Source organism: Staurois parvus, unplaced genomic scaffold (assembly GCF_062004578.1).
Source record: "Staurois parvus isolate SC_StPar_1 unplaced genomic scaffold, SC_StPar_1.0 ptg000136l, whole genome shotgun sequence".
Taxonomy (NCBI): Eukaryota; Metazoa; Chordata; class Amphibia; order Anura; family Ranidae; genus Staurois; species Staurois parvus.
Window position 1 is genome coordinate 15,175,432 of NW_028317932.1, and position 25,885 is coordinate 15,201,316.

Genomic DNA, 25,885 nt, shown 5'->3' on the forward strand with positions numbered 1-25,885 from the left:
GGTAGAAAAGGTGGTAACTGTGGGGGATGAACTGGTTGGAAGAGTAGAAGATTCCATTATTAGCTGAGGGCAGGATAGGCTTCTTTGAAGAGAGAGGTTTGCAGAGATCGCCTAAAGTGAGCAGAGTAGGCGATAGTCTGATAAATTGGGGTAGAGAGTTCCAGAGGATAGGGGAAGCTCTGGAAAAGTCCTGGAGACGAGCATGGGAGGAGGAGACAAGGGAGCTAAAGAGCAGGTCGTCTTGCGAGGAGCGGAGAGTACAGTTTGGGTGATACATAGAGACAAGATCGTTGGTGTAATTTGGGGCAGAGTTATAAATGGCTTTATACGTTATTGTTAATGTTTTGAATTTTATCCGTTGGGCAATGGGAAGCCAGTGGAGGGATTGGCAGAGAGAGGTGGTAGATACAGAATGGCTAGTAAGGTGGATAAGTCTGGCAGCAGCATTCATGATAGACTGAAGAGGGGATAGCCTGCGATTCGGTAGGCCAATGAGGAGGGAGCTGCAATAATCAAGGCGATATATGACAAGGGAGTGAATAAGTTGCTTAGTGGTTTCCGTGGTTAGGAACCGGCGCATCTTGGAGATGTTGCGGAGGTGAAGTCTACAAGATTTGGACAGCGATTGGATTTGGGGCTGAAAGGACAGATGGGAGTCCAGGATTACATCTAGTACCCTGGCATGAGGGGAGGGAATGATGATTGTGTTATTGATCTTGATGGAGAAGTCAGGGGAGGGGGCACAGGCTGGGGGGAATACTAAGAGCTCAGTTTTGGAAAGATTGAGTTTGAGGAAGTGGAGTGACATCCATGCTGATATGTCACTTAGTAGGTTAGTAATGCGAGAGGAGACTGAAGGGGTGAGGTGAGGGGTAGAAAGATAGATTTGTGTGTCATCAGCATAGAGATGGTACTTAAAGCCATGGGAGTTTATCAAGTGACCAAGGGAGGAGGTGTAGATGGAGAAGAGAACGGGTCCAAGGACAGAACCTTGAGGGACCCCTACAGAAAGAGGGTGTGAAGAGGAGGAGGCAGCGTTATAGGTAATGCTGAAGGAGCGCTGCAATAGGTAGGAGGAGAACCAGGAGAGAGCAGAGTCTCTGAGACCAAGAGAGTGGATTTTTTTGAGGAGGAGGGGATGGTCAACCGTATCAAAAGCCGCAGAGAGGTCAAGTAGTAAGAGTACGGAGTAGTGGCCATTGGTTTTAGCGGTTAGTAGATCATTAGTGAGTTTTAGTAGGGCAGTTTCAGTGGAGTGTAGTGAGCGAAAGCTAGACTGTAAAAGGTCAAGTTTGTTGTCGGTGAGGTGGGAGCTCATGCGATTGTAGACTAAGCATTCTAGGTGTTTAGAGGTAAATGGCAGCAGGGAGATGGGTATTAAGTTGTTCAGGTTGGTGGGGTCCAGGTAGGGCTTTTTAAGTATGGGAGTGATGTGCGCATGCTTTAGAGGGGAGGGGAAAGCACCAGTAGATAGGGAAAGATTGAAGATGCGAGTTAGGGAACATAGGATGGAAGAAGAGGATGACTGTAGTAGTTGTGAGGGGCAGGATCCAGGGGGCAGGTAGTGAGACAAGCTTCTGAGAAAACCTTAGTGACCTCTTCGGTAGTAGCATGGTCAAAAGAGGAAAGTGTTGAGGGAGGATTAATATAAGGTATGCTAAGTGGGATGGATGTCTGTACAGTGGCGATGCCCCTACGAATTGCGTCAATCTTGTTTTTGAAATGATCTGCAATCTCGTGAGCAGTGAGTGATATACTGGGTGGAGGTGGAGAAAGTAGAGAGTTAAAAGTAGAGAAGAGACGATGAGGACTGGATGACAAGGTATTAATAAGAGTGACAAAGTAGGCTTGTTTGGTAGCATGAAGGGAGGAATTGTATGTTAAGAAAGCAGATTTATATCGGGTGTATGCTTGCTGGGATTTGGTTTTACGCCACAATCCCTCCAGCGCACGACTATGTCGTTTAAGATTTCTGGTGTCGCCAGTCTGCCAAGGTTGTAACGGTTGGAGCCTGATGCTTCGTGTTGTTAGAGGAGCAAGTGAGTCTAATGCGGATGAAAGCGAACTGTTGTAGACAGCAGTGGCCAGGTCAGGGCAGGACAGGGGAGAGATTCTGTCATAGAGTTGGTCAGTTGCAGAGTGGAAAGGAGCAGGGTTCAAGTTGTGAAGGTTTCTGAGGGCAATTGTTTCCTGCTTGGAGGGATAGGTGTTTGAAGATGAGGACACTGTGAAGGTGATGAGATTGTGATCAGAGAGAGGAAAGAAGGTGTTTGTGAGGCTGTAGGGAGTGCAAAGATGGGAGAAAACAAGGTCTAATGTATTCCCATCAGAGTCAGTTAAGGACTGTATACATTGTGCTAATGCAAAAGATGAGGTTAGGTTGAAGAGTTGGGATGTAGCTGGGTTGTTGACATTAATAGGGATATTAAAATATCTGAGAATGATCGTGGGTAGTTCAGAGGAGAGAAAGTAGGGTAGCCAGGTGGAGAAATCATCAAGAAAGCGGGATACCGGTCCAGGAGGCCGATAGATCACTGCAATCCTCAGAGAAATGGGAAAAAACAGCCGGAGGCAGTGAGTCTCGAAAGAAGAGAAGGATAGAGAGGGAGGGATAGGGAGGACTTGAAAGGTGCTCAGTGGGGATAGAAGCAAACCAACCCCACCACCTTTCTGACCACTGGGTCTGGGTGAGTGAGTCCATATGAGGCCTCCATAGGAAAGTGCTGCGGGGGAAGCAGAATCTGCTGCTTGGAGCCATGTTTCTGTAATTGCTAGTAGGTTAAGGGAGCGGGAGACAAAAAGGTCATGGACAGAGGTGAGCTTATTACAGACAGAGCGCACATGAAAAAGGGAGGGTGGTTTTTGGGAGCACGGGGACTGATGTTAAATTGAGGGGATTGCGGCTATTCCCGGAAAAAAGAGGATGCCTGGTGTGGGGGTGAAATAGTGGAGGACCAGGGTTTGAGGAGATATCCCTAGAGGTTAGGAGAAGAAGAAGGGTGAGGAAAGTAACATGGGAGCGGGATGTAGATGAGTGCACATACCTTCCAGTCCTGGTGTTTGGGTCAGAAGGAGAGTGAAGTGTCAGCAGGAGATGATGAGAGCAGTAGTAGTGAGATGGTAGCAGTGAGGGTGAGATGTACAAGTATTGGGGTGGAGCAGAGGGATAAAGAAGTGAGATTTTGGGAACGCAGGAAAGTAATATGAAAATGAGGAGTGGAGGGGACATATTAAAAGGTACACAGAGTGGGACTCAGACTTGTAAGAGATGTTTCCCAGGGTGTTTGCTTGCAGTCTGTCCAGCATGCAGTAGAGTTTCTTGTTGTTGTATCTTCTTGCTGCTTGAGTTCTCCTGCTTTAGTTCAACTGCTGTGTTTAACTGCATCTTAGCACACCATCAACGCAGCACTCACACAAAAGCAGCACCCCTTCTGTGACTGTGCCCCCCATCTGTGATTTCTCCCATGAGCTGATCTAAATTTATAGGGAGATGGTCAAATGAGCACTCTTCTCCACCCCAATTAGGAACTGATAAGGATCACATTAACAGGGGGGGATGTTCTCAAACAGACCAGACACAGACTACAGTCATAAAACGAGTGCAACAAGAGGTGAGAACTAATCAACATATACAAAAATATATATACACTATTTGTTCTGAAATTAACAGGAGTCAATGCGTTGTTCTAGTTAAGAGAGGAGATAGCAGCATTTACCCATTGAAAGCAGGAGTCAATGCGTTGTTCTAGTTAAGAGTGGAGAGGAGATAGCAGCATTTACCCAGTGAAAGCATATATATATATATATATATATATATATATATATATATATATATACAGTCATGGCCGAAATTGTTGGCACCCTTGATATTTTTCCTGAAAATCAAGTATTTCACACAAAAAAGGTATTGCATTAACACATGTTTTGCTATACACATGTTTATTCCCTTTGTATGTATTGGAACAAATATAAAACAGAGGCAGAAAAGCAAATATGACAATGTCACACAAAACCCCAAAAATGGGCTGGACAAAAGTATTGGCACCCTTAACTTAATATTTGGTTGCACACCCTTTGGAAAACATAACTGAAATCAGTCGCTTCCTATAACCATCAATAAGCTTCTGACACCTCTCACCCGGAATTTTGGACCACTCTTCCTTTGCAAACAGCTCCAGGTCTCTCTTATTGGAAGGACACCTTTTCCCAACAGCAATTTTAAGATCTCTCCACAGGTGTTCAATGGGATTTAGATCTGGGCTCATTGCTGGCCACTTCAGAACTCTCCAGCGCTTCTTTGCCATCCATTTCTGAGTGCTTTTTGACGTATGTTTGGGGTCATTGTCCTGCTGGAAGACCCAGGATCTTGGACGCAAACCCAGCTTTCTGACACTGGGCCCTACAGTGCGACCCAAAATCCTTTGGTAATCCTCAGATTTCATGATGCCTTGCACACAGTCAAGGCACCCAGTGCCAGAGGCAGCAAAACAACCCCAAAACATCATTGAACCTCCACCATATTTTACCGTAGGTACTGTGTTTTGTTCTTTGTAGGCCTCATTCCGTTTTCGGTAAACAGTAGAATGATGTGCTTTACCGAAAAGCTCTATCTTGGTCTCATCTGTCCACAAGACGTTTTCCCAGAAGGCTTTTGGCTTACTCAAGTACATTTTGGCAAACTGTAGTCTTGCTTTTTTATGTCTCTGTGTCAGCAGTGGGGTCCTCCTGGGTCTCCTGCCATAGCGTTTCATTTCATTTAAATGTCGACGGATAGTTCGCGCTGACACTGATGCTCCCTGAGCCTGCAGGACAGCTTGAATGTCTTTGGAACATGTTTGGGGCTGCTTATCCACCATCCGGACTATTCTGCGTTGCAATCTTTCATCAATTTTCCTCATCCGTCCACGACCAGGGAGATTAGCTACAGTGCCATGGGTTGCAAACTTCTTGATAATGTTGCGCACTGTGGACAAAGGCAAATCTAGTTCTCTGGAGATGGACTTGTAACCTTGAGATTGTTGATATTTTGCCACAATTTTGGTTCTCAGGTCCTCAGACAGTTCTCGTCTCCTCTTTCTGTTGTCCATGCTTAGTGTGGCACAGACAGACACACAATGCAAAGGTTAAGTGAACGTCTCTCCTTTTTATCTGCTTTCAGGTGTGATTTCTATATTGCCCACACCTGTTACTTGCCCCAGGTGAGTTTACAGGAGCATCACATGCTTGTAACATTCTTATTTATCCGCAGTTGTGAAAGGGTGCCAATACTTTTGTCCAGCCCATTTTTGGAGGTTTGTGTGACATTATGTCGAATTTGCTTTCTTTCCTCCCTTTTTTTGTTTTGTCCCAATACACACAAAGGGAATAAACATGTGTATAGCAAAACATGTGTTAATGCAATACGTTTCGTGAGAAATACATGATTTCCTGGAGAAATATCAAGGGTGCCAACAATTTCGGCCATGACTGTATATATATATATATTTATTGATTGTGACAGTGCTAGCCACTGGCATGGTATGGGTTTAGGAAATGGATACAGAAATTACATAGGATTCAAACTAAGGCAGAGTGTGAAGTTCCAGATTATGGTTTCTGTGCAGAGAAAACTGCTGTTGCAGTTTTCTCCATGTTTTGTAGTCCCATATTGGGACCTTGAGCTTGAAGACTTTGAAGAGATTTGGGTGAATGAAGTCTTCAATCCTTTGTCCATGTCACTGGTGTGGGATGAAGTCTTCAATCCTATGTCCACAGCACTGGTGTGCACGGCCATTATATGCAAAGCCTGAGCATATCTCAGGACTCCCCATTTTGGAAACAGAGCCCACGTCAGAAGAAGTGTGTGTGCCTGCCAGCAACTGTACCCCATGTTGGAGGAATTCCTTGCCACAGGACTGGGAAAGGCGGGAGCTACACGAGTGTTGAAAACTAAGAGAGAGTCTTGGAGACTGAGAAAGCTGAGGCAGCTAGCGAGTCCAGGGGGCTGGAGGGAATCCGCAAGTCTTTGGAAGAGTGAGCAAGTTCGGGAGGCTAGGAGAACCCTATTTAGAGGTCAGGAGTGGGCCCATGTGGTGAGATGCTGCAACTAAAGGCAGAGTGAGCCTGAAGAGCCGTAGTCTGGGACACCAAAGATAAGAGCAGCAGTGCTCCTGAAGCTGTTTTGCTGTGTTAAGCTGACACCCCTGCATGAGCAATTGTTGTGTTGTGTACTTTTAGTTTTGTTGTTTTTTTGTTTTTTTTAATAAAAGTGGGCTGCAAGCCTTTAAAACCTACAAGTTCAAACTGGTACGAGTCATTAAGATGCATCTACCACATTAAGCTCAATTACCCCATTTCACAATATATGTGTCGTTTCTGAAGATTTGCTACCAAGCGGACCACACAGTGAAGAACTCAGGACAGCTCTGTTTTAAGTATTTGTTAGTCACACTGTGTAGGAAAGGGATAGTAGGGGCACAAAATGTCCACTTATCTTTTAAGACTTGTATGACAGCAGAGGTACATGACTGCTCCAATTTTACTAACGATACTTACTAGTCCTCCAGATGCAAATTGGTGAAGAGGGGGATCCACAAAATATGCTCTCATGCCATTTTCCAAAAATTCGGTGTACCACTTTGCCATCCCTGTCCATCACTGTCCCTTCGATTTCATGCACATTTGGGTTCCAGTATTTTGCCTGGAAGAAAATATTTAGTTACTGTTAAATATGTAGTAAACCTAAACTACATGAGATCATTGACATGCATGAATGTAAACAAAACATTTTAAGAGCCTATCCAAACTCGGGATATTTTAATCAGAACTCCAATATATTATCTATATATACTTATTCTCTATGCTGTGTCTGGCTTCCTCCTTTGTTGGTCCTCTTTGGGCAGAATTATAGTCACATCATTTTGCCAATTTTCAGTGAGCCCAGCCTTTCATTTACAAATACCCTGGGGGCATATTATCACACAAAGTGGGCTCACAATAGCCCAGGACTTAGAATTGACATGTAAACAGCACTCCAGACAGGAGGAACACACCAAACAAGACTGCTCTAAAAAAATAATAATAAAAAAGTATGAGGGGATTCAGGGAGGAGGCAGTTAAAGAGGAAAAAAGCCAAGCTGGAGTTCCACTTCAAGCCGTGTAGAGATGATGCTGCACACAGAAACCTCCTTTCTGCCTTCTGTATAATAGGATAATGCATTTTGAACATAAATATATGTAAGTTCTCTGCAGGTTTGTATGGTAATGGAAAAAAAAAATTTCCGATTTCATTGATGCATGTATATAATTGAAAATAATACAAGAAAGCTCCTTTAGTTTCACAAAGAGCAATGATGTGCAGCAACTAATAACATCTAATCTAATGTGACCTTTAATCAGCAAAGAACATTGCAGAAGGATGATTACTGTTTGGTTTCAAAGTCAGACTGTACCTTGCGCCCTGTCTCATTAAACAACCACCCAGTGACCATCACCTATCATCTGGTAACAATCAAACTAACTACAAGCAGTTGTTTGTCATTAAAAAAAACACATATCTTTGTAGCAAAGACAAAAGGGTTAAGATACCTTTATAAAAGTGACTTTGCAATGACAATGGTCATTTTTCATGTTCTTGATGATTATCTCTCCATAATGTTCTATCCACCTCTGGCCGCTTAAGATGTTGTGAATGCAAGAGGTCACCTTGTTCCATTCATAATGATCCCCAAATCTTTATGCATGAAATAAAAACGAAGAACTTTAAGCTGTTTAAGTCAATATCTGATAAAGCCACTAGAGTGTGCTGTTTGTCAGCAGGGAAAGCAGAACACAGTCAGTGATGAACTGGCGGTACCCTAGAAAAGCAGTTTATATTGATTCAAATATCACAAGTATACCAGTCTTATAAACTGTACAGGGATTCTTGCCACCATCGTGCCTAAAGAGTTTAGATTTATTTATTTCTCTAAAGCTTTTGCCAAAATGCAAAGGCACATTAAAGCAGTGTGTATATTGGTTTCGTCATGGCAGGGGGAGATGAATCATATATCAAAGCAGTTAATAGGCTGCCTGTTGACTTTACACAACATTTTCCATCACCTTTTTTGGCTAATCTTGTTGATTATCTCGTGTTTGTGGATTCTCCTCAATGCCACTAATGCTATGAAGGCGAGGAATCAATAGATTTGGAGTAAATACATCCCCAAGTTGAGATGCTGTGTAAAATCTACATAAAGACAATGCAATGATCTGTAAATCTCATAAACCCATATTTTATTCACAGTAGAAAATTCAAATGTTTAAACTGAAAAAAATGTCCTCCCTCCCTGTAGTCTTTTGGGACATGCGACAGGTCCCAGAAGACTACAGGACCATTCAAGAAGCGCAGCGCTACTCGCGCATGCGCAGTGGGAACCCGTCTGTGAAGCCGCAAGCAGTCACAGCCTAGTGCCCACAATGAAGATGCTGGCCTCCAGGAATACAGGACGGCTGGTGAAAAGGGCTGCAGGGGACACACCACGGGACCGAGGGACAGGTAAGTGGCTGTATTTTAAAAGTCAGCAGCTACAGTTTTTGTAGCTGCTGACTTTTATTTTTTGACAGGGTGAGCAGAACTCCGCTTTAAGTGGCAACAGGTCAATAATATGACTGGGTATAAAAAGGGCATCTTAGAGTCATAGGGGTTGATTTACTAAAGGCAAATAGGCTGTGCACTTCAAGTGCACTTGGAAGTGCACAGAAAGTGCAGTTGCTCTAGATCTGAGGGGAACATGCAAGGAAAATGAAAAAAAAAACAAAAAAAAAAACAGAATTTTTGCTTGCACATGATTTGATGAAAGAAATCAGGAGAGCTTCACCTCATTTCAGAGCTTCCCCTTGGATATAAAGCAACTGCACTTGCAGTGCACTTGAAGTGCTCTTGCAGGTGCACTTGCAGTGCATTTGCAGTGCACAGTATATTTACCTTTAGTAAATCAACCCCAGAGTGTCTCAAAAGTGAAGATGGGCAGTGAAGATTTATTGTGGAATAATTTCAGAATATTGTTCCGCAATGTAAAATTGCAAAGACTATAAAAATATTATTATTTACAGTGTATAATATCATCATAAGATTCAAGGAATCTGGAGAAATCTCTGTGCTCAAAGGACAAGGCTGAAACACAATTTTGGATGTCTGTGATCTTCAGGTCTTCAGATGGCACTACATTAAAAACAGGCTGGATTCCATGAGGATATCACTGCATGGGCTCAGGAATATACTTCCACATATCACTATCTGTGTACACAATTCACCGTGATATCCAAAAATGCAGGGTAAAGCTCTATCATGCAAATAAGCAAATATCAGAACATATCTAGAAATGCCACCATCTTCCCTGAGCTCTCATTTCAAATGGTCTGCTGCAAAGTGGATAACTGCTCTGTGGTCAAACAAATCAAAAACTGACATCTTTTTGATACCATGAGTGCCACGTCCTCTGGACTAAAGAGGAGAGGGACCTTCTGCGTGTTGTCAGCACCCAGTTCAAAGGCCTGCATCTTTGAGGTTATGGGGGTGCTTTAGTGCATATGGAATGGACAGCTTACCCATCTGGAAAGGCCCCATCAATGCTGAACGATATATCCGGGTTTTAGAGCAGAACCTGCTCCTAACCAGACTTCTTTTTCAGGGAAGGCCTTGCTTATTTCAACAGGACAAAGCCAAACTTCATACTGCATCTATGACAACAGCATGGCTTTGTAGTAGAAGAGTCCAGGTGATTAACTAGCCTGCCTGCAGTCCAGACCTTTCACCAATTGAAAGTATTTGGCACATCTTGGGACGAAAATTACAACAAAGAAAACCCAGGACTGTTGAGCAGTTAAAATCCTATATCAGGAAAGAATTGGACAACATTCCTCTCCCAAAACTCCAGCAACTGGTCTACTCAGTTCCCAGACATTTACAGAGTATTTTCAAAAAAGAGGGGATGCTAAACCATGGTAAACATGGCCCTATCCCAACTTTTTTTGAGACATGTTGCTGCCATCAATTTCAAAATGACCTTATTTTTTTCCTCTAACACGGTCCATTTTCTCACTTTAAACAAATTATAGGTTTTCTATTTTCTATTGTGAATAAAATATGGGTTTATGAGATCTGCAATTCATTGCATTCGGTTTTTATGTATATTTAACAAAGCGTCCCACATTTTTGGAATTGGGGTTGAATAATTAACATAAACAATATTAACATAAACAACATACAAACAAACTGCGCAAAACTAGTAGAAGTCCAAGCTGCTTTATTGTGGTTAGTGATGTATAACACGTGTGCTTCAACACCATGCAGCAGTGATCTTCATTTGCAAGCCGATCACCAATATTGGTGATGTTGTGGCTACATTCCTTTTTCAGGCTTTTTTTAAACCTTTATTTTCACTTGGTGACCCTGCCAGTAACATACTTCTTGTCCTGTATCTATGGAGGGGAAATATTGTAACCATAGGCTGCCCTTCTGATCTGGACTAATAAAACACCTCGCCCTCTCCTTAGCCCCATTACATGGGTCTGGGATATTTTGTAGTTCACAGAAGACAGTTGGAAAAGCCGATAACATTATTTGAGATTTCAGTTCACTGCATAGGATGTTACAAAAAAACTTTTTTTCTGTCAAGATCAACAGGAAGTGTACTTGCAAAAATGAGCTTAGCCTGAAAAAAAGAAAATGTATTTAAATTGGGTTTAAATACACTTTACAATCTTCCCAAAAATGTATAGACTCATATAGGAGTTGTACCAAAGAAAAGACAAATGGTGTAGTGTATTGGCTGCTCAAACCTGAATGTATTTATATATACTTGCTTCCAACTTGTTGCTTTTCCAAGCCCTTATCCCTTGAAATGTTCTACAGATATTGCACTAACAAGGGTTAACAAGCCTAAAACCATTGTGTGGAAGTCAGATAAAGGGTTTGTATTTTCAAGAACATCTTTTCTACAACACAGAGGTTCTAGAAGAATAACTGGCCAGTGAAATTTAAAAAAAAAAAGGATTTTGGTCTCTACTGCAAGAGGATTTCTTACTGAAACCTCTTTGTACTGTTTATAAGGCCCTTTTACCATCTGTCCTTAATGGCCTGGATAAATAGTTGTCCTGCTGGCGTGAAGTGGTACGGGAACTGGGTGCTGAGGCTTGGGAGGATAACTGGGACTCTCTTATGTTGCAACTGGTCTCTACATGAGATCATTTGATCCAATTCAAGATCCTTCATAGAATACATTTTACTCCACAGAGGTTACACAGGATTTTTCATTAACACCCCTCTAAATGTTGGCGCTGCCCGGAAGATCCGGCCACCTTTATGCATGTCTTTTGAATCTTTACCGTCATTCAGTCCTTTTGGGGGAGGTGTACCATGCATATGCTCCAGGACCATTTCAGTGCCCTATTGATGTACATTGAGAACATTATTAGGTTTATTGTTTTATGCTTGCAAGGCTATAGTCCTTAAATGGAAATCTCTTTAAGCCCACATGCTTGACTTCTGGAACCACCTAGTCAATACAGTGGTTAGAGTATAAATTCATGTATGAATCTAGGGGTTGCCCAAAAAATCTTCTAAAGTATGGGAAATCTGGTTAGAATCATCTACTACCACTGCCTCTACTCAATGATCTTGTAGTGATAGATTTACTTTCCATCTAGAAATGACACACTGGTTAAATCAAAATTTAACTTTGGTACAACACCTATATGACACCTCTACGGGTTCCCCAAAATCTCTCACTGACATTCAGCAAACCTATGGATTACCATCATACCACTTCTTCTATATTCTTCAAGTGAGGAACTATGTTAATACAGTTGCACCTATCAAAGCAAGTAGATTTCGTAACACGTTTCTGGATGTCCTAGTGAACTCTCGAAAATATACAATATCAAATGTGTACAGACCCTTGAACCTATTGTATGCCAAACCCTTCGAGTCATACACTGCTGAACACTTACTAGCGGGCTTCAACTCCACATGTGCCTTCAACCACAACGAATTCTGGCGTGAACAGCAATTCAAGATCCTACACCGTGCCTACATGCCCTGTCAATACTCAAGAAATGACCAGGCTCTGTCTACCTGCCCACTCTGTGGAAAGCAAAAACCTTCTCAACATCATAGATTTTGGAGCTGCCTTCATATCTCCGCATTCTGGGAGCAGGTAGTCAAATTTGTATTAATCATCACTGCCTTTCAACTCCCCATTCACCCGCTACCTCTCCTTTTCAGATACATGGATCAACCTGCCATTGGTCTCTTCTCTTCTCAAACATCCTCCTTCAGAAATAATCAACCCTGGATATCCACATGCCTACTCATAGCTAGACGGGCTATTCTCCGAAAATGGACCTCCAACTGTCCCCCTAATCTATTAGACATCAAACAAGAGCTCAACTCTCTTTTGCGTCTTGACAGACTTGATCTAATTTCTTCCCCGACCTCCTCAAAAGAGACCCGTTATCTGGGTAAATGGGAATCTTACATCACAGGATCCATGTCTGCAACTGAACAAACATTTTTTCTCCAGAACTCTAGCCTACTGAGCCGCCCATAATACTTTCCTTGAGTCTTGAGTCATAGGGGCCATAGCAAACATGATTGTTCACATGTGGGGTCGATAACTATGCTGATATGTGGATTTATTTTTACCATACTTGCTCCTTCTCTGCTTTATTATGCTTTGCCTTTATATTTTACTTCTTGTACATTTTGACCATTTGATCAACTTCCTTGTATATACACTAGGCTCTCGCTAGTTTCAGAATCCCACACTAAGCAACTGGAATGAGGTTTATCCCTCATTCCAAATTTCCTTTGATGGAACCCGAGGACACCGACTTCCTTCTCTTCTCTTATCACATCTCATCTATCTTTGTCCCTTCTCTCCTCTTTGTTATCCTTTTTTTTTTACCGCCTCTCTATGGCCTTAACTGGTCCCCGGACAACATCTACATCTCCATTTCCTAACTCTTAATATCTCATCACCCCTCCCTCCCTTTTTTTTTTTTTTTCTCTTCTTTGGTTCTTTACTGATGGTTAACGACTGACACCTGTATACATCCTCATCATCTAACTCTGCTCTCTAGCTTATTAGCTCTTCCCTCTACACGTTATTGTCTCATCTCTTACCGCACACCCAATCACCATTATTCTACTGACCATTTTTTGATGTCATGTCGATGTTACATTGGTGTCATATTTGAGTTGTCATGGTGGTACATACCTTGTAAAAAATGCCCAAAAAAATTTTCTTAAAAAAAAAAAAAAAAAAAGAAATGACACACTGAAGTCCTGTTGGAAGCTTTCTTTTCATTGATCTTTTGCTTGAGTCCTCCTTGGAGTTTCATTGAGTGCTAGAGTGCCCTAGTTGCCATATCACGGTTTTCTTTTTTTGGTTTTTCATATTTTTTATTCTTTTGCTGTGAAATTCAAGCTGGGGTATGCCCAATAGGCTTTGCTTTGTACAACCTTAAATAACCTTCAATAAATAGTATTTGAAAAAAAAAAAGGATTTTGTTATTCTATCCTTGACCCTTTAATGATGTTTCCTTATTTGGTGATGTAAGTGAAGAGCTTTCTGTTTAATTATGCAATGCTTAACAGGCACATGGATGACTCTCACACATTAAATAATTTTCTGAAAACTATTAAACATGTACTGTGTGTTTTATAATTACAAAATGATGCAATGAAACACTGTCTTACCCAGGTAAAATCAAGTGTGTCGTACCAACTGGGACAATTTCCATGGATTTCCCCCAAAATTTATTTTTCCACCGGATATCTGAAAAATAAATTGAAGGAGCGCTTAGTTTACCCAACCCTCAAACGTTTAAGATACCCATTGGGGTAGATTTAATAAAATTCAGAATCTGGTGCAGCTGTGCATGGTAGCCAATCAGCTTCTAACTTCCGTCTGTTCAACTGAGCTTTGACAATAAAACCTGGGAGCTGATTGGTTTCTATGCAGAGTTGCACCCCCCTGTTTTAGTAAAAGACCCCCATTCTCTTTTTCACACAGAAAACACTATTGCATATTGTCACTAAGGCAGGCCCTAGCAAAGTCAAAAACCGAACATAAAACAAAAATGGCACATTTGATTGTGTCATCATTTGTTTCATTTTTCAAAACAAAATCCAGTATGTTGGATCACGCACTTTCGATTGTGACATGAAAATCGAGTGCTACAGCTTGTGCACTAACAATATGAAAATCTTACTTTACAATTTTTATTTGACCGACAGACAAAGATTGAGACAGGATAAAGAACTTACTTAGCATATTAAGCATTTTACTATGGATGACTTTCGTGCATTGTGTGACCTGATGTTACTGTTAGAGGAGAATGGAAATTTAAATGACAGTAATAGCGATAATATCCCTATGAGCTGTGAAACCCAGGAGAACTTGACTAAAAAATTCAAATGTAAATCTCAGAAATTCCCAGACCTAACGATCAACACTAACGTCTGGGCTTTCCCAACTACAACCATTAGTGATATCAAGTATATGAGTTTGAAACCCACTATGAGCAACCTTAATAGGAAACAAGAAGAAGCCATTGCTAGACTCCAGAACCATCCTGACCCAATCATCAAACCTTCTGACAAAGGAGGCAACATTGTTTTGGTGACAAAATTGCAATATGAACAAATGTGCAATTATATACTGCACAATACAGATGGTATCGTCCCAGTAGATTTGTAGCCCGATCTAACTTAGATTACAAAGATCTAATCAATGCGGCCTAGATAGAGGCATTGATTGACAAAGATACCTATGATTTCCTTAATCCAAAACACCCTCATGATCCTTCGTTTTATGCACTACCCAAAGTCCACAAAAATCCCCTGACCCCACCAGGACGACCTATCGTATTAGGGATAAGTTCTTTAACTGAAAATGCCAGATTTATTGACTTCTTCCTCATGCCCCATTTTGTGCGACTACCATCCTACATTGAGGATACTTCGCACTTTTTGAGACACATCGAAGGCTTGTCGATACCTTCTGACGCCTTGCTGGTGACTTTAGATGTAGAGGCTTTATACTTCAGCATCCTTCACGAGCAAGGTGTAAAAACTTTACAGGCATTTCTATTCGAACAGGAACGCTCCAAATGAAAATTCATTGAGTTCCTATTGAAACTTTTGCTTTTTATTTTGACACACAATTGGTTCCTATTTAAGGGAGTCCCACTACCTCCAGGTGCAGGGCATGGCCATGGGCCCTTGCTGTGCCTTGGCCTACGCCAATCTTTACCTAGGGGGGTGGGAACAAGACATTTTCTCCAACGAAGATATGGGTATTTTTCTCTATCATGCGTTATGCTGGTATAGATATATTGACGATATCTTTATCAACTGGACAGACTGTTGAATCATTAAAAACCTTTGAGGACAAGTTAAATGTTAATCATTAGAATCTAAAATTCACACTTAACCATCATGTGTCCACTATTACTTTTTTGGATCTACAGATTCACAAAGATCAAAATAACTTTAACAAACTCGTGTAGACTCCACCTCCGCAACATCGCCAAAATCCGCACGTTCCTAACCCCTGAAACCACTAAACAGCTCATCCACTCCCTCATCATGTCACGACTCGATTACTGCAACTCCCTCCTCACTGGCCTGCCTCGCCGCTGGCTATCCCCGCTTCAGTCGATCCTGAATACGGCTGCCAGACTCATTCACCTTTCCAACTGCTCTGTCTCCGCCACCCCCCTCTGCCAATCCCTCCACTGGCTTCCGATTGCGCAACGGATCAAATTCAAAATCCTAACACTGACGTACAAAGCTGTCCACCATACTGCCCCGAACTACATCACTGACCTAATATCCAAGTACCGCCCAACACGCACACTCCTGCTCCTCACAAGACCTCCTTCTCTCTAGTTCCCTGGTCTCCTCCTCCCATGCCCGCCTCCAGGACTTCTCCAGGGTGTCACCCATCCTCTGGAACTCCCTGCCCCAACCCATCAGATTATCACCTACTCAGGCGCACCCTGAAAACCCATCTCTTCAGGGAAGCCTACCCCACCCCTGCTAACTTGCTGACCTCCTCCACTCTTCCTACCACTCCATCCCCCACAGCTATCTCCTCCTGTACCACTATCCCCTCCCTCCTAGATTGTAAGCTCGATAGAGCAGGGCCCTCGATCCCCTCATGTTTTGCATTGTATTGGTATTGTTCTGTCCCCATTTGTAATGTACAGCGCTGAGCGAACTATTGGCGCTTTATAAATACTGTATAATAATAATAATAACTGTTTAGCAACTACCTTTTACTGCAAAACTATGGCTGGCAATACAATTTGCAAGCAGCCAGTGCCCATGCTCCGGGCTTAGTACGGAGTATTCCATACACACAGTATGTCTGTATCAGATGCAATTGCACCCATGACAGGGACTTTTAGATTAAGTCCAACCAACTATGCCAACGTCTTATGTTAAGAGGATATTCAAAATCACTGCTACGCAAAGCTTACAATAGAGCTTTGGGACAATCGAAGACCTCTCTCCTGTATCGGTCTACCAGGCATGGTAGTTCCCAACATCGGGTAAAATTTATTACTAAATTTTCATCTCAACATCAGGTCCTACGTGGGGTCTTACAAAACCATTGGTATTTATTGCTGGAGGACCCGATTGTGAAAAAATATATCAACAATTACCTTGAAATCATATAAAGAAAAGCCAAGTCTTTATGTGACAAACTTACTAAGAGCCATTATATGCCTTATCCAACTTACACTAAAGTCCACTCTGTAGGGATGTTTAAATTTAATCATTGTAATCTATGTCCTGTGATCAAATCAGGCAAAGTGTTTATCTTACTTAACGGGGAAACATTTTGTCCCAAATTTAGTGCGGATTGTGACACAGAAGGGGTAATATATTTCATGACCTGTAAATGTGGGGCCTTCTATGTGGGCAAAACCATTAGAAAGTTACGGTCTAGAATAAATGATCATATTTACTATTCTGCCAATGGCAAAGTTATTACTCCAGTTAGTAGGCACCTAGACCTATACCACAGATTTGACACCACCATGGTTTCATTTATGGTATTAGAAATAATCCCAAAAGACCCCAGAGGTGGCAATTGGGATAAACGCATATTACAAAAAGAAGTGTTTTGATTGAACGGTTAAATGCCACATACCCACCGGGTATTAATGAAACCCTGTCTTATAAACCGTTTCTGTAACCTACACTTGGTGGTATTTAGGTGTTAAAATATGACAGTACAATGTAAGCGTTGTTATTGACATAGTCATATGTGTGTTATTTAGTATCTTCTCACTTCCGGATGCATGGGGTTATTGCACAATTGAGCCAGTACCAATGGCATGAACTGTTGCTATTGTATTGATTCTGGAATACACTTTATGATGTTTGCTACAATTGCTATGGTTGACTGATATGACATGCATCTGTGTGAGGGAGATAGTTCCTTTGGGGGAGGGGAGGCGCATGGTCCCTATGTTGTGGGCTTTGTGTTCGTTGGGTGGCAGGTGGAGCCGCGACAGGGGACTCCACCATGCTGGGCAGGGGTCTGGCAGCGGTGTTCTATGGGCATCACTGCTATATGCGGTGGTAGTCCATGATGGCTGCAGGATGTTGCCCGTGTGCTCGCTCCCCACCATCTTTATGATGGTTAGTGCGCGTGTGCAGTGTGCGGCCGTACGTGGCTGGGCACAGTAATATCACGCGTATGTTGGGATCCCTTAAATGGGGAGGGTGGATGGTGCTATGGTGGTGTACATTCCTAGGCTACTTTGGGATCCTTTGCATGACATGGTGGTAGTGTTCCAGACTCCTGGGTGGTCTTAAGATCTCTTGCAGTCAATGCACTTTTGCATCTCTAAACAGGTACATTAGAACAGCTATTTGCTATAATGAATACGGCAATTCAATGTTAACTATTGGGATGTACCTATGGGGATATATATATATACATACACACACAGTTGTGTTCATAATATTAGCAGTGTGTTGAAAAAAAAATTAATAAAGCTCAAAATCCTTCTAATAGCTTTTATTTCCATACACACAAATGCATTGGGAACACTACACATTCTATTCCAAATCAAAACATGAAGAAAAATATATCAAATTTGTGTTGTTCCTCTAAAAAAATTGAAGAAAAGTGAATATTAGACTGTTCAAAAAAATAGCAGTGTTTGTATTCTTCTTTACAAACTCAAACATTCACTATATAAACTGAAAAATGTTTGAAGATTTTGCTTTCCTTTGAATCACTTAATGAATATTTAGTTGTATAACCACTGTTTCTGAGAACTGCTGTACATCTGTGTTGCATGGAGTCAACCAACGTCTGGCACCCGTGAACAGGTATTTCAGCCCACGATGATTGGACTACATTCCACAGTTCTTCTCTATTTCTTGGTTTTGCCTACGAAACTGCATTTTTGATGTCACCCCACAAGTTTTCTATTGGATTAAGATCCGGGGATTGGGCTGGCCACTCCATAACGTCAATCTTGTTGGTCTGGAACCAAGATGTTGCACGTTTACTGGTGTGTTTGGGGTCGTCGTCTTGTTGGAACACCCATTTCAAGGGCATTTCCTCTTCAGCATAAGGCAGCATGTCCTCTTCAAGTATTCTGATGTATTCAAACTGATCCATGATCCCTGGTATGCGATAAATAGGCCCAACACCGTAGTATGAGAAACATCCCCATATCATGATGCTTGCGCAACCATGCTTCACTGTCTTCACAGTGTACTGTGGCTTGAATTCAGTGTTTGGGGGTCGTCTGACAAACTGTCTCCGGCCACTAGACCCAAAAAGAACAATATTACTTATCAGTCCACAAACTGTGCATTATTTCTCTTTAGGCCAGTCAATGTGCTCTTTGGCAAATTGTAACCTCTTCAGCAGATGTCTTTTTTTCAACAGTGGGACTTTGCGGGGGCTTCTTGCAGATAGCTTGGCTTCACATAGGCGTCTTCTAATTGTAACAGTACTCATAGGTAACTTTAGACCTTCTTTGATCTTCCTGGAGCTGATTATTGGCTGAGTCCTTGCCATTTTGGCTACTCCTCTATCCATTCGAATGGTAGTTTTTTTCTTTCTTCCACATCTTTCAGGTTTTGGTTGCCATTTTAAAGCATTTGCGATAATTTTAGCTGAGCAGCCTATCATTTTCTGCACTTCTTTATATGTTTTCCCCTCTCCAATCAACTTTTTAATCAAGGTACGCTGTTCTTCTGAAGAATGTCTGGAACGACCCATTTTCCTCAGAATTTCAGAGAGAAATGCACTGTAACCAGCATGTACAACATTTGCTGCCTTCCTTCCTTAAATAATAATTGCCACCTGTTTTACAAAGAATGAATGACCTCACTAATAGAACTCTACACTGCTATTATTTTGAACATGCCCCTTTCAATTAGTGATTCAATTACACAGAATCAGCAGCATGCATGTCATGACTGTTGGGTCTGTTGGATTTCTATTACTCTACTACACCTGCTAGTAAATTATTTGCCATGTAGAAATATCATTTCTACCAAAAACAGTGATTGATCAGGTTAGTGATGTCTGACTGCTATTATTTTGAACACAGCTGTGTAAGTGTATATATATATATATATATATATCTATCTATCTATATCTTTTTACAGATCGACACGTGACTGGCTGGGAAACATATGCTGTTCAAAAGAGCCACAATTCAAACTAACAAGGTATCTCAAAAGAATATTATCATAATGCCATTTTTAGGAAGCTCACCTAGGGTCACTGATCTATTATATGCAAGTAAGGCTCGATATTCTTCTTTTTGCACTGTTTTTGCTACTGGTGGTCGCATTATTTGGCACCCCAGTGATGGTGGTGGGGGGCAAATGGGGCTAGTATACTCTATAAACCGAATACTGTGTAACTTTCCCCTCCCCCCTTTTTGTGTCCTATGTAGATATTTCTTTATACACAATATTAGCTCTTTGTTAGTCTATACTGTATATATATGTGTCTTATTTGGACCACAACCACTGACTCTACTACGTTGAAATAAGTAGGAAGGTTAGTCAGACTTTCATAATTATAGTGGTACTAACTATCAAGGAGGGCCCATTACACTGTTTTCAACTACTATATACTTCCTATATGTTAGGTACTGTCGTGGCATATGTGACTTGCCCCTCCAGCTCTGTGTGGATCCCTCATCGATTGGTCCCTCATGGTACAGCCGGACGCTCCCTTCCATTGCCTTTGTGCAGATGCATGTACTTTAAGGTATTATAGCTGTTCAATTGGTCTGATATATATACATTTGGTAGTGTATATAATGTTGTTCATCAACTTTTATTCCTTCATATAGAAGTCTTCCTACAGCTCCTGAAGAAGCAATATTTATCGCGAAACATGTTGAGTTATTGCACTTACTACTATCAGAGTATCTTCTCTTAACTTTTGCCGAGTCACAGTATACTTTCTACTGTGGGACCTACTAGTAGTACATGAATCTGCACTGATTATACATTGTTGTACGTTACAGGGGTAGTCTTTACTCTGTAGCAATTTTATAATTGTATGTATCATTTTACGTCTCTATATGCTTAATAAAGTAAAATTCTTTTATGAACCTTTGTTGTAGTACCTACAAAGTCCACAAGGGTCTTTTTCTTCCAACAATACGAAAAGCACACTACCAATACGAAAAACAAAAGACCAGGAATTTTCTTTCGGTTTTTGACTCGTCTATGGCCTGCTTAAAGGGGGCAATGTAAAGCACTCCAGAGATTTCTAGATTTATCAACTTTCTAGTTTTGTTTTTTTTGTAGCATAACATGTAAACAGTGTACAAAATTAATTAAAAGAAGAAGACAAACTACCAAACAACAGACTGAAGACAAAAAATTATAAAAAAGCAGAAAACGGAAATTTTTTACAGGCTTGGAGTGCCCCAAGATAATAGCTTGTGTGATGACAGTACCACTCACACAAGTTAGGTATACTGGTATTTGTGTCCAATTTTCCTAGGGTGTTTATTTTTCTTTCATCCTACCTAAACCTGTATTTTCTTGCTCCATGCAGATTCTGTTCATTATTTCTACAATATGATGTTTTCTTATATGTTTTATATAACATAAACCTTAAATAAACACTTAATGAAAGAAAGTTGTTCCAGGATATTATATAATGCACAAGAGCAGCCTGCAGACAATTTATTCAAGAAGCGTAATGGTCATTAAAATCTGGACTTGGCAAGATTTGCCCACTCTTCCTTGCAAAAACACTCCAAATCTGTCAGATTGTGAGGGCATCTCCTGTACACAGCCCTCTTCAGATCACCCCACAGATTTTCGATTGGATTGAGGTCTAGGCTCTTCTGGTGAAGCCATTCCTTTGTTGATTTGGATGTATGCTTTGGGTCGTGGTCATGCTGAAAGATGAAGTTCCTCTTCATGTTCAGCTTTCTAGCAGAAGCCTGAAGGTTTTGTGTCAATATTGACTGGTATTTGGAACTGTTCATAATTCCGTCTACCCTGACTAAGGCCCCAGTTCCAGCTGAAGAAACAGCTACAAGCATGATGCTGCCACCACCATGCTTCACTGTGGGTATGGTGTTCTTTTGGTGATTTGCAGTGTTGTTTTTGTACCAAACATACCTTTTGGAATTATGGCCAAAAAGCTTCAACCTTGGTTTGATCAGACCAGAACACATTTTCTTGCATGCTTTTGGGAGACCTCAGATGTGTTTTTGCAAAATTTAGTCGGGCTTGGATGTTTTTCTTTGTAAGAAAAAGCTTCCATCTTGCCACTCTACCCCATATTCCAGACATATGAAGAATACGGGAGATTGTTGTCACATGTACCACACAGCCAGTACTTGACAGATATTCCTGCAGCTCCTTTAATGTTGCTGTAGGCCTCTGGCAGCCTCCCTGACCAGTTTTCTTCTCATCTATTTTGGAGGGATGTCCAGTTTTTGGTAATGTCACTGTTGCACCATATTTTCTCCACTTGATGATGACTGCCTTCACTGTGTTCCACTGTATATCTAATGCTTGGGAATTCTTTTGTACCCTTCTCCTGACTGATATCTTTTAACAATGAGATACTTCTGATGCTTTGGAAGCTCTCTGCGGACCATGGCTTTTACTGTAGGATGTGACCAAGAAAATGTCAGGAAAGACCAACTAGAACAGCTGAACTTTATTTGGGGTTAATCAGAGGCACTTTAAATGATGGCAGGTGTATACGGACTCCATGATTTTGAATGCAATTGCTTTATTCTGAACACAGCTACATCCCCAGTTATAAGACTTATGCGACCACATTATTTTAGTTTTTTATGTTTACTTCCCCTCCCCCCTAAAAGATTTCAGTTTGTTTTTCAATTTAGTTGTACAGTTTATAGGTCACATTAAAAGGTGGAAAAAGTTCTGAAATTATTTATCTTTGTCTCATTTTTTTACATCAAAGAAACCTGAAATTTTATCAGGGGTGTGTAGACTTTTTATATCCACTGTAACAGGCATCAAAGGGCAAGTATAAAAATTATGGGGGAGAGCGGGAGTTCCTGTCAAGTGCCATTATGTAAGTCACAGCTGTCAGAGTTCATGTCATTAATTCTCACCATAGCTGTAGGGTTTCCCCTATCCATTTCAAAAAGTTGAACTCCATTCCTGAATATCATATCACTGCTGTCGTGAATGTCCTTCATACGTGAATAAATGCTTTTTCTGCATCGGTCAGAAAGAGAAGCTTAGGTATGGCCTTCTGTGTTGCAAGATGTATCATGGCAGGGGCGCTCAACCTTTTGAAGAGTGAGGGCCACTTAAGTGAGTTGGTACCTAGCCACAGGCCACAATGAAATGAAATGGTTCAGCAATTAAAATTGTTTATTTTGCATAGCATAACGAACATTTTCCTCGTACAGCCACTGAATGCTGGTGTGAGGAAGAGAAGCCAAATTTCAGTGGTTGCAGGAGGAAAATGGAGAGGATCGGTTCCTGTATATGCTGCCCCTGCCACCACTTCCTATACAAGTGTAAAACCGAATGTAACATGGAGGCCGCACAGGGCCCCCTGGAGCATGGGCCAGGGACACTAATGCAACCATTAATGCTACACCTGTGGTTGGGGGTGTGTGGTAAAAACACATCTCACCTATGGGGTTAGCTGCACTTTGCCACAGGCTTCTATTATTATCTTGTGCTTTTGTGCTTTCAGAAAGCGCATCAAACCTGCAGGATATAATAGAAGTGCGCGTTCTTGGTTTGAGGTCGAGAACCACATCAGAAGGCTTCGATTGCCACAGGTTGGGCACCCCTATGTTAAGAACTCTAGTAGTATTATCTTTCACTTCTCCGTAGGGACAAAGCCCGCTTAGCCATTGTGAATAGGTCAATGGATCATTAGAAATAGTGTGTTGGCCATTATTTTAGTAAAATGTTTATTACCTATGATTATGAGAGATTAGACAGTGACTTGCATGTGTGTGTTTTTAATGTGGATGGTCACATATTCATTGTATAAGAACATACACGGTGCACACAATGTGTGTTCTAGGTATCCATATAAAATTAACCGATAAGGAGGCAAAGCTCCATACATGAGGAGGCTATATGGGTAAGGGAATCCTTTCTTTTATGCTGTATGTACTGAATGATGGCTCATTACTGCATCCTGTCCCTGAACACTGTGGATTAATATATGACATGATCAGGGCCATCTTTAAAGCAGGGAAAAAAGGGCAGCTGCCCATATTTGCCAATTGTCCTGGTTTACATACCCTTGTCACTTGAAGTCTTCCTCCTGCGCTGTGTTCTGATATCTCAGTGTGAAGTGCTGTCACATATACTGCCCAGCTCTGCCCTACTGCAGTGCACAGATGACCCATGACATGTCAGCATTCACATGTAAATAACCAGCATTATTATGTAAACAATGATGGCATTCACATAGAAATTGTGACATTCATATGTAAATAGCGGTGGCATTCATATATCCCCCTGAGGTTCCAGCCACCATTGTCTTTGCTGAATGCTGCCCACTGGAGAGGTAAACAAGGGCATGCTTGAATGTCCTGCCTGCAACTGTGGTCATTGAGCCTACCATCAGCCTGTTCTGCAAAGGTAAGCAAAGTGGTGCGAGTGGGGTGTGCAGAGGTAGGCAGAGAAGGAATTACAATTTGGGGTGCACAAGTGAGCAAGGAGGGGGATGTAAAGAGGTAAGGAAGGTGGGCGCATAGATGAGCAGAGCAAGCATGTTGAGTTAAGGTGGAGGAGTTGGAGTGGAGAGGTTGGGGGAGATGAGCCGCAATAATGTGCTGTAACCTCTAGCAACCAATAAGTGAGCTGTAATAATGTGCTGTAACCTTTAGCAACCGATAACTGGTAATGATGCACAGTAACCTATGGTAATGATGCACAGTAACCTATAGTAACCAATCAGTGAGTGATATTGATGTGCAGTAACCTCTAGCAACCAATCAGTGAGTGGTATGGATGCGCAGTAACCTCTAGCAACCAATCGGTGAGCTGTACTGTGTGCTGTAACCTCTAGCAACCAGTCGGTGAGCAGTAATGATATGCTGTAAGCGCTAGCAAGCAGTTGCAATCGCTGCCTGATCTGCTGCAGTAAACTGATTTTGAGTCTAGCAGCTATTTACTGTTTGTGTCAGAGAAAGTGGACAGCGAAATTGCATGGGGGGGGGGGGGGGTGTCAAGAAAATGTTCGCCCAGGGTCCAGTCAATATTAAAGACAGCCCTGGACATTATCGACAAGTTGCATCAGTGCATACCCTAAAGAGTACTGAAGTGGTTACAAAATTAAGATGGTTGGAGGTTAGAACCAAGGTTTGAACGTAAAGTATATCTAAACCAATTGTTTTCTTTAAAACCTCTGCCAGTTTTTTTTCATAATACAGGTCCCGTATTCACTCATAATGTTGAAATCTCCCTCAAATTCAGTCCCTGTGACAATGATCACCAGGACAAAATGAGAGGATGAATCTCCATAACACTAACACAAACAATACAAATATGACAGAGGTTCTAACCCCACACCACTCAATCCAAATACTATAAAATAAATATTTTTTCTTTAGACACAGTTTAAAGCCAAGTCTTCAATAACATGTATGGTGGAATGTTCCTTTATTTACCAAGTTGAAAACTCTCCCTTAAGATTAAAATTGAATTTTTTAAACAGCTGTAGATAAAGCATTATTGGGATTATGGTTATGGTTAACATTTCAACCTATCAATAGGTCTAAATTTGTTTCACTTCTCTAATGAAATAGAAGTAATGCCTTCCAAGTACTTGCATCTTAATACAAATAACTTGTAATGTATATTCAAAATCACATTTACAAACATAATTTCTTCATTAAATTCCATTAGCAGCCATCAGCTCCACACAGTAGGGAGTTTATGCTATTCGGAAACATCCTGCATCCCAGGATGACACCTGACCCACTAAAAGCTGCCGGTAATTGCAGTCAAACATGAGACATCACTATAATTTATGATTACAATTCGTCATGTGTAGACATGTTTTCAATTTTCCTTTGTTTGCTCACTGGAGCGGAAATAATCTTAAAAGTTAAGTTCTAGCCAAAGAGCAAACTGTTGGTTTGAAACACAAAGATGTAAAGAGATTTAATTGCCATAATATTTGTGATTTTCTCCAGCTACTCCTATGATTCCTACAAGTCACACTGCTTAGTTAGGTCAGCATTCTCCATTTTTTTTTCTTTTTTTGCAAATTCTTTATTTATGTATACATTAGAATACGGTAAGTTACAGTATATGGCAGAAAGCTACATTGTGTTGTACAATCCTTCATAACAGTGAAGTTAAGCAATATACTGTAGGTGGTCA

General features: G+C 41.3%; 1 protein-coding gene and 1 long non-coding RNA gene across 3 annotated transcripts in view; one reads left to right on the top strand and one right to left on the bottom strand.

The window, feature by feature from the left end:
• Positions 1 to 25,885, bottom strand: part of OSBPL3 (oxysterol binding protein like 3) — a 298,404-nt gene that overhangs the window by 14,938 nt on the left and 257,581 nt on the right. For both annotated transcript variants that reach the window (XM_089673211.1, XM_089673212.1), the window contains 3 exons: positions 13,721 to 13,799; positions 7,567 to 7,711; positions 6,535 to 6,679 (listed from right to left, as the gene is read on the bottom strand). In XM_089673211.1, the coding sequence (XP_089529337.1) occupies positions 6,535 to 6,679; positions 7,567 to 7,711; positions 13,721 to 13,799 (369 nt within the window). The remainder of the gene's footprint in view (positions 1 to 6,534; positions 6,680 to 7,566; positions 7,712 to 13,720; positions 13,800 to 25,885) is intronic.
• LOC149465977 (uncharacterized) lies at positions 19,673 to 20,637 on the top strand. Its single transcript, XR_016312199.1, has 3 exons — positions 19,673 to 19,738; positions 20,167 to 20,288; positions 20,374 to 20,637. It is a non-coding gene; the product is annotated as an uncharacterized LOC149465977 (long non-coding RNA).